Source organism: Spermophilus citellus (genome assembly GCF_964194105.1).
Source record: "Spermophilus citellus genome assembly, chromosome: 1".
Lineage (NCBI taxonomy): Eukaryota > Metazoa > Chordata > Mammalia > Rodentia > Sciuridae > Spermophilus > Spermophilus citellus.
In genome coordinates, this window is record NC_138182.1 from 25012924 (window position 1) to 25032563 (window position 19640).

General features: G+C 32.8%; 1 protein-coding gene across 8 annotated transcripts in view; it reads left to right on the forward strand.

The window, feature by feature from the left end:
- The window catches only part of PAN3 (poly(A) specific ribonuclease subunit PAN3), a 135834-nt gene that overhangs the window by 74532 nt on the left and 41662 nt on the right, over nucleotides 1–19640 (forward strand). Inside the window, exon 2 of one of the 8 annotated variants that reach the window (XM_081293132.1) lies at nucleotides 13464–13581. The exons of the other annotated variants lie outside the window; for them this stretch is intronic. Within the exon in view, the coding sequence (XP_081149258.1) occupies nucleotides 13518–13581 (64 nt within the window). The 5' untranslated portion in view covers nucleotides 13464–13517. The remainder of the gene's footprint in view (nucleotides 1–13463; nucleotides 13582–19640) is intronic. 8 annotated transcript variants of the gene reach the window in all.

The following is a 19640-nucleotide window of genomic DNA, read 5'->3' on the forward strand; positions in this document are numbered from 1 at the left end:
TTGAAAAATTAATTATTTTATCATTAAGATTAGGAGTCTCCAATGTTTTTGTTGTTCTTTTGTTTTGTTTTTTGATGAGGAGCTTTTCATTGCACTATAATGTTGAGCTCGTCCCTTAGGGGTTGCTCTGTTTATGCATGTGTATGGATACAGACTGTAATGTCCCAGGGAAGGTTGTTAATAGTAGAATTGTAGGAGTGTAACAAGGTTGGGAATGCCAGCTGTCTATATTCCCATCCCAGTTGGGAATTTCAGGAAACTGAGGCAAGACGTTTATGACGCAGAGGGGGATATGGCTGCTGGCAGCTGGCTTGGAGACCTGTCAGGTAAGGCTTAAACAGTTACCGGTAGATAAGATTCTGCTGGTTGGGGAATCCTTGGTTAAATTGTCCTATTAGGTTTCAGAGTTCTTCCTGTTTAAATCACATTGTTGTGGCTGTCGTGTTCCATAATTAGTGGGTAGGGGCTGGATGGGAAGTGGGTAGGTGTTCCCTTTAACCATAGGTTACAGATTCAGTGATCTACAACTGCAGCAAAATCTTCCTGCGGCTCTGGGACTGCTTTCATTGGATTGTGACTGGATGGCCTTTAGAAAAAACGTGGTACCAGTTCTTCAGCTAAAGTGGCTGTGGTTTCCATATACCACTTGGTGTTTTTGTTTTAGAGTCTTTATTTCTTTTGTAAGAAGATATTATTAAATGATTTTTTAAAAGTCTTCCAAATCTAAAATTCCATTGTTTAGTGACACATGGATCAGTAAACAGCTATGAAGATGGTGATGAGAAATAGAAAAAAAAAAAAAAGAGAGAGTGTGAGTTTGTATTAGACTTAAACGGAATTTTAAATGGCAGATAGATTTCCTTGTAAATAGAAAATCCTGTGACGTCTACTTGTATTTCATAGGTGGAGATGTATAAGGGAATTATGTTTTAGCAATATAAAATTAGAGCCTGGAGTGAATCAGTTTGTTGTAGTGGTTCTGAATGAACAGAAAGAACATGTAAATGCCCAAGAATGTTTGTGATTCTTAGCTGAATGTGGAGAATTAAAAGTCGGCTCTTCTCACCTCCACAGTCTCCCCAGACCTCTACTTTAATCAGATAGCCGCAGGGATTATTTCTTCTCTAACTTTTGGCTCAACAATACCTATGGCATTTTAGGTACCCAGTGGACAGATAGTGTTGGTGAATAAATGCTCTAGGCTGTGTGTTACATGTATAGTTAGGAGTGGCCCTCTAATTCTGTTAGAATATATAGCTGCTTCTACTACTTGAATTATTCCTTGAATTATTCTTAGCTCAACTTACTGTGTCTTTGAGATGTGTAGTTTTCCTAGAATAGGGAATGTGAGAAGGGAATTAGTAAAAGGAGAGTTATTTTAAAGCCTCTAATGTACGTGGGCTTGTAAATCATAAATAACCATGAGTGCTAGCAAAATCCCAGATGTGACAGTATTTATGGTGATATGTTTAGTTCTGGATTTTTCAGTCATGAATCTGTTAACATGTTGATATGTTTGAAATAAAATGTTTTCTTATGATTTCCTAAGTGTTTTCTCTTAATTAGATGTTATTATGCAGATTTTAGAATGGTGTTTCTATAAAAAGTAATTTGCAGTAAATAGTCACTTGAAGGATGGGGTAATGGGTGATATACCTTTGAAAAAAACTGTATAGATCAAAAGGATATTGATATACTTTTAGTCACCAGTTGCTCTCTAAGCCATAGTTAACTGGGCCATAATCTTATTGCCCACTGTGAAGTATTGTTAGGTTAAACAGCCACAACATATAGATCCTAAATGTAGAGGGTAAACATGTCAAAATTAATTTTTTGTTTTAATAACAGTTCAGGACAGATATACAGATCAGCTAGGATATCCTTTACATAGCTTATTAGGGACACAGGTCAAGTGGCTTCTTAGCATTTTTCCAGTCAGAAGGGAGAAAGCAATGAGGAACGTGAATGGGTTTTTGTTACTTTAAATAACTAGACTTTGTTTTTCAGTTGATCCTGGTTATTTCATGAATATGCATTTTGAGATATTATCTCACTTACATCTTCTAAAAATATATATGTATTTAATCTTTTTTTTGTTGTTGTTGTTGTTTATTTTTTATGTGGTGATGGGGATAAACCCAGGGCCTCATGCATACTAGGACAAGTGCTATACAACCGAGCTATCTCCCTGGCCCTCATTTACATCTTTTGAATCTTTTTTTTTTTTTTTTTTTAAAGCTCATCATCACCTCCTGTGCCACTAAATTGCTGAGACTGGCCTCGAACTTTGTGGTCCTCATACCTTAGCCTTCCAAGTGGCTGGTATTATATATGTGTGCCCCACATCCAACTTATCCTGTACCTACTTTAAGAACATCAACAGAGCAGCTACAGTAACCAGTTTATCTAGCATCAAGGAACATGAATCTTTTCAAGATATTTGATTTTTTTTTTTTTTAATATCAGAAGCTTTGGGTTTTAGTATTTAGGACTTTGTATTTTTACCAATTTTCTACTAGAAAGGTTGCCAAAATTGGGGCTGGGGATGTGGCTCAAGTGGTAGCACGCTCGCCTGGCATGCGTGCGGCCTGGGTTCGATCCTCAGCACCACATAAAAACAAAGATGTTGTGTCTGCCGAAAACTAAAAAATAAATATTAAAATTCTCTCTCCCCCTCTCTCACACCTCTCTCTAAAAAAAAAAAAAAAAAGGTTGCCAAAATTTATAGTATTCTCTTGCTTCCCCCCAAAAATCATCTTTTGTGATGACACATTCTCAACAATATGTGCCTTCGTAATTGTACTGAACCAAAATACAATTGATATTTTTTAGGTATCCAGATTTATAGAGCAGTTTCTTTTAATATTACTTATTTAAGTTCTTTATCCTTTTCATGGGCCTTCTTCCCCAAGGTATTAGATTATAATTCCTCGAAGGTAAGGATTTTCTCTTGCCTCTGAATCTTATAGTACCTGAAATCATTGTGTATTGTGTGAATCGCCATACTCAGGAAAGTTTTTTAGATCTACTTTTGAGTTCTTTATGGCTTTTTATTGATGACTATTGTACTCTTAGTATTCTTTTCTCAAAGATAAGATTCTCAAATTTGAGAGTTCATCATAATTAACCAGAGGCTTGTTAAAACCCAGTGCTTGCTGAATCCCATTCCCAGTTTCTGACTTAGAAGGCCTGGATGAATTTCTTTAATGTGTTTAGCCGATGCTGTTTCTTGTCCTGGGACTTCATTTTAAGAACAAGTGCTCTGTTTAAGGCTTTATCCAGTTCTCCAGTCCTCTACTCCTTCCTAAAAACCCTTCTTCTCTTAGTCTGTTGAGGACTAAGAGCACAAACACATCTTTTAATACTTTTATTTTTTTCTTTTAAAATAAGAGAAAGTGGGATAGAGAAGATTTAAGGGAAAGGGAGAATACTGGAGAATGATATTGGCCTAATTATATCATTACATCATGTGCATATACAAATATGTAACAGCAAATTCTGCCATTTTGTACAATTATAATTAACCAATAAAAAATAGGGCAAATTTAAACAAGGGTTTGAATTGTTGACTGTGAGTAAGGTAACAAGACCTTTCAATTATCCTTTGGCTGAGGCTTGTTTTGCTTCATTTCTGGTTCATGTCTGTGTTCTACACTGAGATTCTTGTTGAATTTATTGTTGTGGTAACCACTGAAGCACAATCAGGATCATAAATATAAATTGAATAAAATTGGGCCATTGGAATTTCTTCTGCTTTGGTGACATTAGTGGGCAAAAATAATGTAAATTAATTATTATATTATGTCTTCTAATAAATTTTCTAGAGTACCTGGAAATTGAGTAGCAGAAGTACTGTGGCTAGTTAATATTTTAAACCCTATGGGTCTGGAGCTAATAGTCAAATATCTTTTATTTACATGTGGCATTTTAAAGTGTATGCTTTACACCTATTACAGAAAAGAAACAACTACAACATAAACATAAAACTGTCATAAAATATTGACTAAATTTGTACTTAAAGAAATGAGAGAATGTTCATTAATTCAATCATAATGCTTTTTTTAAATTTTTTTCCTGGTGCTGGGGATTAAACCCAGGGCCATGTGTATGCTAGGCATGTGCTTTACTACTATGTACATTCCCAGCCCTCACAACATTTTCTTGAAGTCAGATTGTAATTTTTGTTTTTAATTACTTAAAAGCTTGTATTCATATGACAGGAATCCAAAATTAAAATGGCTTTTTTTTTTTTTTATACAGGGGAGTAAACCAGGGGTGCTTAATCACTGAACTATATCCCAGCCTTTTTATTTTTTATTTTAAGACAGGGTTTCGCTAAATTGTTTAGGGCTTTGCTATGTTTCTGAGACTGGCTTTGAATTTTCAATCCTCCTCTTGCCTTAGCTTCCCAAGTCACTGGGATTTCAGGCATGTGCCACCATATCTGACTTTTTCACATTACTTTTTATGAATATTTATAATTAATCTTCATAACCGGACACTTGGAGCAAGATTTTTGTCTTTTTTTTAATTATAGATGGACACAATACCTTTATTTTATTTATTCATTTTATGTGGTACTGAGGATTGAACTCACTGCCTCTCACGTGCAAGGCAAGCGTTCTACCACTAACCCACAATCCCAGCCCTTTGTAGCAAATTTGGAGCAAGCTTTTTGTTTATAAACAAAGCAGTGTAATTTATTACTATGAATGAAGGATACTGTGTACTCATAATAGATATTTTTTATATTGCTTAGGAAGAAAAAAGACCACAGTTCTTTTAATACAAAAAATGAATTTTCTACCTAAAAACTCTTCTTTCCCTGTTTTGTTTTGATCTTTTGTTTAAATAATCTAAATTATGAATGAAAAGAGTGTCACCATTGAAAAGGCTAGGAAAGATTCTATCATTTGAGGTCATTTGGTTGAGTTTGGGGATAGACAGGTAGGTCACCATTCTGTTTGTCCAAATATTATACTGACCAAAGTAAGTTAACTACCACACAGCCTAGGGGAGTAAAGTTCCTAAAATTAAGTTTAATTTAATTAAAACTCTAACAGTAGTTTTTTAAAAAGTGGAAAAAGTGGACAAGTTAATCAGATATTTAGGGATTTAGGGTCTGCATTTTACATGTATTCAATATTTTAATATTTGTTGAGGTAGTAACATTTTCATCTGAAAATGATGCTATTGACAGAGGCAAGGCTGAAGTTAAACTTCAGGGAAGATCACTGTGTGGAGCTGTGGGAAAGAAAGTGAGAGTACAGACTTGATGTCCATCAAATATTGTTGAGGAGTGTGTGGTTGATAAAATTTAAGTAAATTTGTACAAAGAACTGAAAGTATTTGCTTTTGATCAGTGTGATTAAATATATTTTGTGAAAAAGCCTTTTCATTTTATTAATGTTCACAATGTTTCCTCTGTAGTCCACATAATCATCTATCATGAATAGATATTCAGCCATATTATATAAATCAGTTGCTGATATTTTTTAGTGAGAAACCAGAGAAGGAAACCAAGTTGCACTTTTTTGACCAGATCCGTGTACCTTCTATTAGCATTTTACTTTTTAAGAAAATTAAATAATATTTTATGGGAATGTGTTGAAATTTGTCCTTTTTTGCATAATAAAATATTCATATGGGTCTGGGGCTCAGTAGTAAGAGTAATCGCCTTGTGTGTGTGAGGTGCTGTGTTCCGATCCTCAGAACCACATAAAAATAAATTTTAAAAATAAAGGTATTGTATCCAACTACCAATTTAAATATATATATATATTTTTTTTTAATAATTTTTAAAATGATTCATGGTGTTATAATTGGATGTTACTGGTATGCAGTAATTAGATAAGCATTTTAAACTTTTCCTGTATATTTGCCTACAGATGAAAAGGACCCGAGTTCTTTTTTACTTTAGTTAACTTGTTACATATATTTGTATATAGAAGACGAAGTTCTAGTAGCTTCAACTTTAAAAAGAAAACTGTGTAAAATGCATACTTCCTTCAGAATCTAATTTTCATACATGTAAAAACAAATAATATCCACAAAATTAGGCATACATATAGGAAGAAACAGAGCAAGTACTTGGGTAAGGGACCTTTTAATTTGAATTCTGGGAATAACCTTTATCCAAAAATATTGGGGTTTAAGCTATAATACATTAACAAGAAAATGACATTTATAAGTAAGATCTATGAGGAAATCATGCCTCTATGAAATAATAATCTGTGAGTGAGAATATATCTTCCCTGTCATTTTTACAGAATGAGTTTTTTTGTTTTTTGTTTTTTTTTTTAGATTTGGCCCATTCTAAAACTTACTGAATTTACAGATTAGAATTCTGTTTTCTTATTCTTTTTTTTTTAATGCTTGTCCACATGCATGTAGTTAAGCTGGAATATTAAAATTTTTAAAAATTCTCAAAGGAAAATGTATTGATGTAATTGGAAAAATTCATAGCTAGTAGCTTTGTATGGTGGTTTTTGTTAATTCTTAAGTAAAAATAGAATAAAAGTTGTACTAAATAATTTCACATGCCCTTTCCTAAATTTATTAATAATAACAACAAATCTCAATTTAAATTAAAAACTACATAATAGATAATTGAAGTTTTGAAGGATGTATTTCTTATGTGCTTATATTCCATATGCATTTTGATCTCTTCTGTAGAGGAGGGTTGTTTTTTTTTTTTTAATTTGCTCAAGTGCATTGTTTCTTAATGCTTTAGGAAGAAGCAGTCATTGGAATTGTGACTTCATTCCTTTGGAGGAAAAATATATTATGTGGTTTGTGTTCATTTTTTTATGTTGCAGATTAATTTTGTGTTTTGAATATTATATGTATTCCTTGAGGAAGATTTAGAGCTACCTCAGGATGTCATAAAATCAGAGTAGAGTTGAAATAGGCTTTCATAGGCAAACATCAGGTTGATAATTTTTCTGAAATCTACCTAATTTCCCTAATGCGAGAGCTCTGAATTTTTCATCTTTATTCGTATAAAAAGAATATAGTTGTTATATGAAAACTTTGGCTCGTGAAAAGTAATATATTTTAATAGAAATATGTAGTTTTGGATTAAATAAAATGACTTAGTAAAATAAGTAAAATGTCCTCAACTTTTTAAATGTCAAAAATTTTTGAGAAATTTAAAGTTTTGTTGAGGGTTTTTTACTTCTCAACTACTGAAGATAATTTTGTATGCATCTATGTTCACAGGAAAGAAGATAATTACTCCATGGAGAACTGGCTTGGAGAAACTTTTAAGCATATTTGTAGATTGGGTTTCATCATAAATTGATACTGTGTTTAAACCAAAATCAGTGGGGAATATGATCCCATCCTCAAAAAAAAAAAAAAGATCTGTTTGAAACATAATTTGGAAGAGTAATTTTCTCTCTCTTTTGCCATTTTAATAATTTCGGGGCTGGGGATGTGGCTCAAGTGGTATCGCACTGCCCTGCCCTGGCATGCGCGAGGCACTGGGTTCGATCCTCAGCACCACTTAAAAAAAAATAAATAAAGATATTGTGTCCACCTAAAACAAAAAAAATAAATATTTAAAATAATAATAATAATAATAATGATTTAAGCTTTCAATACTAGTGTACAATAAGACAAAGTTCTTGCAGAGTTTAGTTATGTTCATGAAGTATTTCTGACTTTAATGGATTTCTCTCATTGCTTGAACCATTAATACTAGAAATGGTGAATTAAAATTTTACAAAAATTAACTTGGCTCACTGTTAATCTTTTAATAATTTACCAAGGATGCATAGCACCATTTCCTAAGATGCTTTTAAAATGTACATTCTTCGCCTGGTATGGTGGTTATTCCAACTATTTGGGAGGCTGAGGCAAGAGGAGCAAAAGTTTGAGTCCATCTTGGTTGAGACTGCGTCTCAAAATAAAAGGGACTGGGGATATAACTCAGTGATAGAGTATCTTACCTAGCGTGCACCAGGCCTTGGGTTCAATTCCTACTACTGCTTCATCCCCAGAAGAAAGTACATTTTTAACTTGTTTCCCACTTAAATTTACCAATTTTATTTCTCACACAGATCCTTCTTGTTCTTTCTCTCCATTTCTGCACATGTCTGTTTTATGAAGTCTTTTAGGTAATTCTAATGCCCAATCCTTGCTAAGAACTGGTGCCTTAGGAAGGTTGGGGCAGTGGAGAACCCACTAGTCTTGTTACAAGGACGGGGAACAGCTCCCACTTTACTTTCTTTTCCATATGTTTATTGATATGATTATTATGTAGCTATTTTCCATGTGCATGTGAATGCATAATTTCTATATAAAAAAGTTGTAGGTAGCAAGAATCCTAAACTAGAATCCAACTTCAGTTCTCTCTTTAACCAGCTAAATGATAATAAAAATTTCCTAATTACCAAGGAATTCATCCTACAGTAATTAAGATACATTGCTTTGTTACCTCTGTCCGTTTTTAAATTTATTAATCTTTATATTTTATTTGCTGAGTTAAGTTTTTTTTTCTTGTCTGAGCTTTTATGAGTTGATGACAACTCTCTGAAAAATGCTTGAATAAGAAGCTTACAATTTTTTTTTTTGCTTCCTTTTCCTTCACTAGCTTATAAGATCCTGTCATTTGGCTTTCATATAATATTGCTAAACTGATTACTTCTCTCCATTATGTACTATTCAAGCAGCCCAACTGGTCTACCCTTGCATTTTTTTCCCATATAATAGCAAAAGTAATCTTAAATATAAATCAAATAATTGCTTTCTAATTGTTATTAGAGTACAATCCAAGCCCTCTACTGTGGCTTGCATAATCTGTGTCTTGTATCTGTAATTTCACTGTCACTCGTTCGTTCCCTTAATATACTCGGTTCTGGCCATATTATCAAATAGGTCAAGCTCCTTTTGACTCATTTTCTTTGTGTGTGTTCTATTCGTTCTTCCCATAGCATGGCTGGTTCCTTCTCTTCACATAGATCTCAACTAAACTGTCATTTATTTTAAAAAACCATAGAAAAAATTTTCCATCACATTACCTTGTTTATTTCCTTTTTAGGAACTTTCATATTCATATAAAATGGGATGGGGAGTTCTCTTTACAGCCACTGGAATATAACTTTCATTGTGATAGGAACCATGTTTAGTTACTTAGTAGATATTTTTTCAAATTAAAATAACAAAATTTATAGCAGTTTCCTTTTCCTGGTGTTTCCCTTTGTGTAGTTTAGGCTATCTATAGTCAGTCCAAAAATATTAAATCAAAAATTTAAGAAATAATTTACGAATTTTAAATTGCCTACCATGAAGGCTCCCTCTATCTTGTTTCTTTGGACCAGGACGTGGATCATCCCTTTGTCCACCTTATTCATGCGGTGTGTACTACTTGGCTGTCCTGTTTATTCTAGATCACCTGTCTCAGCATTGTACTGTTTGTTCAAGTAACTTCGATTTTACTTAATAATGGCCCCAAAACACAAGCATACCAAATCTGGCAACTTGATTATGCCAAAGAGAGGCTGCGAAGTGCTTTCTTTAAGTAAGAAGACATATGTTTTCAGGAAAGAAAGAATAATCATATGCTGAGGTTGCTAAAATCTGTGGTAAGAATGAGTCTTCCATTTGTGAAATTTTGAAAAAAAAAAACACGCTGATTTTGTTGTTGCATCTTACATTGCAAAAGTTATGGCCACAGTGCTTGAAAACTTACTTGCATTGCTTTATAGATTTTGGTACTGTCCTGGTTTCTGGTATCCACTGAGGGGTCTTCGAATGTAACTAAGGGGGCACTACTGTACTAGTAAACACTACCAGCTTTCTTTTCTGAATAAATAAGTCTAGATTCTTCCCAGTCTACCTCATGTCAAACCTTCTTTACTATCAACTGGAATATCCTATTCTTTAAGGATATGTATTTGAACATGGTCAGTCTTTTCCCTGTCTTTTTGTCTTCTTGGACCTTGCTACATGGAAAACTCCTGTTTCTTGAAATCTTGCCTAGTTTTCATTAATTAAGATCAAATACCTTATTCCATGATACCATTTCTACGTCTCTAGACCTTATTGTCAAATTCTATGCTTTTATAGTATTTTAAAGTATCTCATAAATTTTTTTTTAGATTTTTGTCTTTATGTTAGTTTTACATAGGGTAATTTTCTCCTAAAATGCTTCTGGAGGCATTTTTATTATTTTGTTCATTATTGTGATATCACTTAGAGATTTATAGTAAATATTAAAATTGAAAGATTTTAAGCACCTTAAGTATGAGCCCCGGGTTTTATTTCTCAAGTTCCTAGAACTTTGGTCAGTACCTGACCTTATACAGTGGTTCCAGGAAGCTTCCATATGTTCTAAAGATAGTCACCTGTGTTGATTTAAAAATACAGATTAACCCTGTCCCCATCGAAGACTAACTGAATCAGATTTGAAGTATTTGCCTTTATCTGTGTTTTAAAAAATACCCAAAGTAGATTCTGATACATACCCCTTTACTTCTAGAGAAATAAAGTTTAAAATGACAGAAATATTGAAGGGTGGTGAGTTTCATCTGATTTGAATGAGGATATACAGGGGAAAAAGTTTCATGGAAAAGGAAATATTTGAGATGGATTTTAAAAGGTGGAGAGGATTTCATTAGAGGTTTTAAACATACAATTGAGAATCCATGAAGTTTGTTGACTTTTTTTCCCCATTTGTTTTAACCAATTTAACATAATGGAGAAATATTCTGTGAGTGAAGTTTGAAAAAGTAATGTAATCTGAGTTAGGTAGAGACTGAACAGATCTAAAGAAAATCCCAATTAGGCGTTAAGCATGGTACTGAGTAGAAGGCTGGGAGGTGTTTTTTTGTTTTCCTCTGCTGGAATAACCTTTAAAATGCCGATTGTGGGAAAATCCTTGGATTTTGCTTGGAGAAGCTAGGTTAGGGCAGGGCCATTTGCGAACTGGTGTGTGTGTGTGTGTGTGTGTGTGTGTGTGTGTGTGTGTGTGTGTGTTTGACAAAGTATCCTTGGTACCAGTGTATATTGGCTAAATGTCAGCCCTAAGTATCATAATAATACAAGGGTTGATGATCCTCATGTCAGTTTAAATTATAATTATTTAGTTCATGTGGATAGTTCTCTTCACAGAACTGTTAGGCTGTTAGTTACTGCTTATGTTTTGTAGTGTTTCTTTTTGATTTGTCTCTTCAAATTAATATTTTTAAGTAATATGAAATAATCCAAGCAGTAGTATTTCATTTTAAAATTAGTTGCTAGGCATGTGAAAAGGTTGGATAGGGGCTAGAACATGGGGGAAATAACAGAAAATGATATAGAGACAAGAGAATTTAAAATACCTGATACCACCTCAGAATCTTTAACTATTGCCATTATCTTCCCAAAATTTGACACATTGTATTTTGGGGATTTTCAGAAGTGGGGAGAAGAGACTAGTAGTAGAAGAGACTGGAAAGATGTGCTGGAATATAACTTCTCTGTTTATTAGGAACGGGCAACCAGATCTTAAAGATTTAATTACCACTTCTATCCTTAGGGATTTTGTAAATCAGGAATGCCAATAGAACTCTCATGAAGTCTATATATAACCCCAAATTTTAAGTTATACAGCACAGATAATACTGGCATTTACAGAGTCAGGTTTATTACATTAACTCAGAGTTATTAAGTGACATTAATAGTGCTGTGAAGTATTTTGTTAAATACAGTAGCTTGAAATTTGTGGGTGAGTCTCCTTTTCTGTATTTTTTTTTTTTACACAGTAACATGAGAATTATGTTTCACATGGATTATTTGTTTCATTTAATCTGAGTACTTGTGCATTTAAATAAAGATTATTGCAGAATCACTATCTTCCAAATAAAGAATTTGTATATATGTACAGGAGTCCAGGAGACTTTAGTTTGAGGTCTTCATTAAGATAACCTAATCCAACACAAATTAAATAAATAATGTTGGTGTTGGTATGTTAAAAAACAAATGCATTATTAATTGGGGCCTGCTTTGTTGATTTAATAAATAAGTGATGGGAAGTAAATAAAAATTTCAAATCAAGCACTTGCTGAACCTTGAAGCATTTCTGTAAATGCTTCTGTTTTTAAACTACTAGCAAAGAAGGTTTGTTTCTCAGGAGAGACTTTACCAATATTCGGGTTAAGGAAACTGTGAGGCTTTCACCTTTTCTCAGTAGAGATCTCATTTGAACTATAGAATATAGAAAATTATGAGTGTCATTTTCCTATGGGTAGTATGTAATAGCTATCATTCATTGCTCACATACTATGGGAGTCTTGGCTCTTTAGGCCTTTTTTTCCCTGGAATTATGAAAAGCTGGGAAAATGGGGAATCAGCAAGGCATTAAAAAAAAAAAAAGAAAAACCATTAATCACAAAAATGTCCAGTGCCTAAATTAAATGAGTACAGTTTTCAAGACAATGCATGGTTATTACTGTAAAGTTCTCCACAAATCTGATATCCAAGGCACTGAAATTATTAGCTGAGTAGCAAGAATTTTCCATATTAGAACTTGGAAATGAGAAGGAAATATTTTTAATTAGGGTGTATTTGACATTTGATTAATTAATGGCATTGATAAATTTTTTAAAAGTGTAAAGTTGTACTGGTAGCCTTCATGATTCTGTCTGGGCACAGTCTTGTATGGGAACCCTTTAGAGAAAAGACAAAATGATATTACATTGTTTTGAATTAGCTTAAACTCTTTGGTTTTCTTTCTTTCTTCTAGTTTTGTTTTGTTTTCACCTGCCTTCCCCATCATAGCTTATTTTTTAAAACAAATAACACAACTCATGAAATGGAAAGCCTCCTTTGTTTTGTTGTGGTGTATTTTTGAAACTCAAAGGCTGTGCATGTTGATTTATTTGAATTTTTGTTTTGTTTTGTTGGCTTTAGACATGCTAAGAAGGCAAATCACTATTTTAAATCTTGAAACAGAATATTACTCTTTAGCCTTTTATTCAAAATATTTTCTCTTAATTACTGAATGAGAACCTTGTATTTAAGGAATGATGTAACACTTCACGAGTTTATTTTTATTAGGCAAAACTACTCTAGACATGTCAGTTGCTTCCGGGTGTAGATGTTTAATTTATCCCACCCCAACACATACACTAGAAAGCAGCTTTTGAAAGATAAACAAAATAAAACAAAATCAGCTTTAGCCTTTAGAATGTTTGTGGTTTATAAGCCCCACATATTTCCTCAGTGAGAAACCATATGATTTGTGTGATAGCTTTTCTCATAAAATTCATTAGCTGTTTAACATTCTTGCCTTAACCTAGTGAAAGCTTTAACCAAGAACTGCTTGTGACATATAGTTGCCAACAGTTTATTGGCTACTTCTGTAGTTGAAAGGAAGTTGAACTATTTTTTTGGACCCAATAAGTTTGTCCTTTCCACTTGGGTGTTGGAAGAGCTTATGAGCAGTAGCTGTTCTGATTTTTGTTGGTTGTTTTCTCTAGGGAACAAGCTACCCTCTGAGTCAGCACTGGACTTGAAGATAAATCCTACAATTCATGAAACTGACTGATTCGACTAAAGGATGGATAGTTTGGGCAGCGTTGGACAGCTCTATGAGGGGTCTGTTTGTTTAACTGAAGGGATTGTTGAGTTCAGCAACATTTAATTCCCCTAAGCCAAGGGGTTGCTGTTGTGAAAACAGGGTTTGTGAAGGAATCAGTTCTGGCAATTAACATCAATATTCTTAATTGACTCTGTTTTCATTTTATCCACCTAACATCATGGACCAATTCTTTAAAGTGTAGAAAGTTTGCTCCTATTTGCCAACTAAAATTTGTATGTCCTGATAGGTCAGCATAGGATTTTTGCAGTTATGAATCTAAGTTACCCTTTTTTCACATGGGGTTATGGACAAATTTTCTCAAGTAAACCTTTTGGCACTTAGAATATTTCATCTTGGTGGCTTGAAATGTCTAGGATTAAATGGGACCTAATTTGATTAGTAAATATTCACTAAATCAGTGAGCAGTTTATACTATCAGTTTATGGCTAATATTATAACATGCTTTTTTGATAATAAATAATTGTCAGATATTAATGAGATAATGATTTTTGCCTTTAAACTTTGTAGAATTTTTGTATTAGTATTTGAGGAAATGAGATTTATTATGTTTAATTAAATGATTTCTGTGTGTGTGGAATCTGAGGAATTTTAAAATGCCACAGAAAGAAAAAAATCTTTGTACTTAATTTTCAAGGCCATAATAAACTTTGTAGGGATAGTTTGGATTATCTTTTTGAAGACTTGTAAAAACAAGCAGGGGAACAAATATATTAATTTTAGTTATTTGAAAGACAGTACGATTTAAAATATATAAAAATAATGGGAATTTTACCCAAATTACATAAGTAGATTATTTTAAACATCTTTTAGGCTAAAGATGCAAGTAGTCATCCAACATGCAACTTTGAAAAATTGGGCTTTAAACAAATGAGATTATATATACAATCTACTTTGAATTTATTAGTTGCATGATTATTGTGATCTTCTTAAGCATGGTACTCTTAAGAACAGTTTAAGCCAGTTTTAAGAATTATTTGCAAAGCTGAATTTGATTGAAAAATGAAATTATTATGGGAACAAGTAAAGGCTAGTATTAGCTTTTACTTTCTCATTTTGTTGAAGTTTTTGATGGTGGGGCGATTTGTTTTATATTGTACAATGTGTCTGGGGATTAGATCCACAATTAAAACATACGCATGCTTATATGATTCTTTTCCCAATTTCTATTTGTTTCCATTTAAACTTTCTTTTCTCCCCCCATCCAGTAGCTGAAAAGGAATGGCAAAATGTTCCCATTTAAAATAGTCAATATAATATTAACTTTTAAAAATTTTAATTTAATGGCAGTATCTTGAAGAAATATTACTGTTAGTCTCATTGGACAGAAAAATGACCAAAGCCATAATCAAGATATTCCTGGATTCTAAGATAGCATTTCTTAACAAATGTATACCATCAATTTAATATAGCATTTTGGGAAGAAAAATTTCAAAATATATACATTTAAGAAAATTTTAGTGAAGTTCAAAACATTTATTTGTATTAATAGGATTCTTCAGAAACACTTGAATTCTAATCCAAGTCTTTTAAGTTGGAAGATCCTCTGAATCATTCTTGTCTATAGCAATTAGCTTCATAGTAGCTTGTTTCTTTTTATAGTACTTCAATCTTTAGGATTGCCACAATAATTTTCAGGCTTTATTGCAGAGTGCCATAAATTTTAGCAAATGTTTAATTTGTTCATATCAGCCTCCTTCAACTTTATTATTTCCAGATATGTTCAGGTATTTTAACAATTCTTCATTTAATCTCATTTTCTCTTTGTACAATAACAATAGTATTTTACAAAGTCATTAATGGTTTAAGTTAAGGTTAAATTCAACATCATGAGGGTTCTACACAAGGCTCTATTAGCACTCAAGAGACATAAATTCCATGTCTCATTACTTTCATTACTGACTAAAAAAAATAACTCGAAGTATGTTCAGCCCCAGTTGTACAATTTGTTTAAAAAAAAAAAAACATGAGGAAAAGCTTGGTCTGCTGCTGGTTTAAAAATTGGAAATTTTGAAACATTCTATTCAAACTTTGTCATTCATAAATTAGATTTATGTTTTTATTTATATATTTATTATTTATGTATTTATTCTTGTTTTTAATTTTGATATGAAAGATAATTATGAATTTAATTATGACTCTTCTAATGGAGTGATTATTATGGAAGCAAAAATAGCGACTAAGGATTTCTAAATTTAGGTTTTTTAAAATTATATTCTCTAAGATAATAATTATAACTTTAATTTGCTCAAATTTATGTTTAGGGTTACTCAAAAGATAAGCTTATTAAGTTCACACAGCTTCTTTATCAAATAACTGTATTATGTGGGGAAAATGCACATTTTAAAACATGGTTTATGTGCTTTTTTTCTCTTAAAACTATTCTTACCACTTTAATATTACTGGGTAGTGTTTTCTCTAATCTTTGTCAGTCTTAAAAAAGGTCCCTTTTTTTGATGTTTTATTAGTGTAGGACTGCAGATCAAGCCCAGGGTCTTGAGCATGCTAGGCAAACAGTTTATCACTGAGCTATATCTCCAGTTAGTGTTACCTTTTAAAAAGCAATATACAAGACTGGGCTTGTAGCTCATTGGTAGAGCGTTTGACCTAGCACATGTGAGGCAGTGGGTTTGATCCTCAGCACCACATAAAAATAAATAAATCACATAAGTTAAGGTATTTAGGTCCATCTAAAACTTAAAAAAAAGTTATACATTTATTTAATTATAACTATCTCCCTGGATACTTTTTGGGTTATTAATTTTGGGATACTTTCCAGAACTAGAATTTCTGTGACAATAGCTGTAAATAATTTTTAAGGTATTGAAATTGAAAATCATTGTTAAGTAGCTGAAATTTTATTCTAAGACTTAACTTGTTTCATTAGTATATATATTTAGGTAATAGAGATACTGGCGAGGTAGTTGATGAAATGCACAGGTTCATAACCTTCCTATCTGAACTATGTTTTGCCAGCTGTTTTTTCCAGCAATGGAGTATATACCATTAACATGTAACTCTTTCTAAATGTATAAGGATATAAGGTAGTGGAATATATTCATTGCCACAACTTAATGATTTTCTACTTTTTTAAACTTTGGTTTTCTTTCCCCTTCCCCAAGGGATATATTCAGATAAGAAAAATAAAACTTTTGCCTTTGTATTTCTCTATGACAATATTCACTATAGAGCAGAGTTATGAAAAGATGGTGACTAACTAGAGACACTTGGTGATGTCTGTGCAGAAATAAGTTAGCAAGCTGAAGATACTACTATCCTTAAAAAAGCCTGCTTGTTAGCTTGCCTCAGATGTTGTCTGAGAAATTAAATCCTGGATGTTTTCCCACTGTTCCCATGCTGATAAGGGTGGTTTACTGTGCTTTACCTTTGCAAACAATGTGATTTGTGCTGCACACCTTTATTTCCATGAGTTTGGAATTCTGATATGTGCTACACAGAAGGTGCCCATATGACCAGTTCACTATCAAAACCCTGGGTACTGAATGTAATGGGTTTCTCTTAGCAGACAGATTGCAAACATTACTAGGTGCAGAGGGTATTCTATGTGGCCTTTCTGATGAGAAGAGAGCATAGGAAGCTCTCCATGAAGTTCTCTGTTTCCTTTTTCTTGGCTGTGTACTGTTTACTGTGTTGGAATAATTTATCTTAGACATGAATGAATGCAAGTATATGTTGTTTTGTGAATTCTAGCAAATTTCTGAATGCGGAGGTGGTCTTGGGGACTTCCAATTATGGATCTTTGTTACTTAATTTTTTACTGAGGAACTTTCAAGATTCTGTTGTTAAAGCAGTTTTACTTTTAAGGTAATCATTAACACAAGGAGTGTTCAGTGCATTTTCTGATGTTTTAATATCTTATTTCAGGAAGTTCTCTTCAATAGAATGCTACCCTGCATACGGTGTGGTTATATATCAATTGTAAATATCTCCATGGCATCCAGACTTTTTTCCCCTCCCTTTTTGTAGTTCTGGAGATTGAACCTGGAATCATTGTCACTAAACTATGTCCTCCATCCTTTTTTAAAAATTTGAGAGAGTCTCACACCAAATTGTCCAGACTGGCTTCAGACTTGCCATTCTTCTGCTTTAGCCTCCAGAGTTGCTGGGATTACAGGCATGTGCCACTGTGCCTGAGTGCATCCACACTTTTAATGGTAATTACATTGATATACCTTTTTGAAATTCAGTTTTTCCTTCCACTAAGAGCTAGTGGTAGAAATGGGGTAAGAAACTAAACTTGTCTCTGAAGCACTAAAATAGAAAGTGGGGGAGAAGTGCTCTGAAGTTAACTTTGGAGTTGACTTTTTATACCCACCCTTTGATTTAACATCAGGAAAGTCAACATGGAGAATTTATTAATGCTTTAACATGTTTTAAGCCCTCTTACAATTTAGGGATGTAAACGCAATGTGTTTGGAGCTATAACTGTGTGCTGATTGGCTTTAGGGGGTGTATTTGTACTAGTAACTTTGTTTTTTTTTATTCCTCAGTATGATTATGTAAGTTTTTAGTATGATTTTTTTTCTCTTGGATAAAGGCCTAAATATTGATCTTCTTGTTAAAGATATTGCTTCCTCTATTTGTCCTCAGCTGAAATTCATATGCTCATGATGAGATATTTTGTTGATTTGTAATCTAAACCATTCTCTTAAGTATGGTTAGCGACATGTTAATTGTTTTGATTGTTGGAATTTTGTTAAAATTTTAGCATAACCCTAGGTTTACCCTGGCTGCAGTGACCTGGAAAGAGTAATGTTAGAATAATAAGACATACTCTTTCAGAAGAATGTGCTTTACTCCAGATTCTTTCACATTTTTCTATTTTATAGTGATGAGTTGATTCACGTTCACCTTTAAATAGAAATGACTGACGTGGGTGTCACTTAATAGCTTGACCACTTACTTTTTTTTTATTCCCAGCTGCTTCTTATAGTCAGTACTTCAAGTGATGACATTTGCCATTCTTGGTAATTCAATGATTATAGCTATTGACATTTAGTATTTTGGTTGTTGGTGCCAGTAAAGAAAAAAATTCACCTTTATATCCATTTCTTTTCAGCAGAATTATTTTGTGCTGACAGTGTGCCTTATGTGCAGATGGGAATACAGAATTTAGACACAAATCTTCCCTGCAAATAGATAAGAACAACAAAACAATGGGAATCATTTTCAAGTATAGGTATCAAGAAAATATTGAGTAAGAAGATAATTCAGAACAAATTAGACTTTACTATGATGTTGTAGTTTAGAGAATTTGGTGTTGGCAAGGAGAGCTATTGACAGTGTACTCAGGAGAAAGCAGCTTAGGAGATACATAAATACATGAAAGAAGCCGTGTCCTCAGGGAAGTTGTCGAGGACTTCAGAGAATTTAAGGGAAATCTTCATCTATACAATATTGTCTTCATAATTGTGAATGTGGGTTCCATCTCTCCACAACTTTTTTTTCAAGTTGTCTTTAATATATTAACTTAAAACTTTCAATGAAGTTTTATTTTCTGTGTTCTGATCTTATACATATTTTATTAGATTGATTCTTAAATGCTGTATAGTATTTGCTGGTATCGTAATTGGTTTCTTTTAAAATAAAAAATTTCTATTTGATTATTTCTAGTATCTATATGTGGTTAACTTTTATATTTTTGTGCTTTGATAACTTTTATTTCTAAGATTTTGTGAATTCTTATTTTTACTCAGTTTTCTACAAATGATAGTTTTCTTTCTCCCCTTGCAATAGTTTGTTCTGTTGTCTTCTGCTGTCTAGGACGGTGTTATAGAGAAGTAGTCATAGTTGACATTTTTCTCTTATTCCTGGTTGTAAAAGGAATGTTCTTAATGTTTTCCAACTTTGGATGATCTACATTCTGAAATCTTAGATGCCTTTGTTTCTGAGAGGACAACCTTTTTAATTCTTTGAAGAAAATATATTTTTTTAGTTGTAGTGGACACAATAGCTTTATTTTATTTTTATACGGTGCTGAGGACCAAATCCAGTGCCTCATGCATGCCAGGTGAGCACTTTACCACTGAGCCCCAGC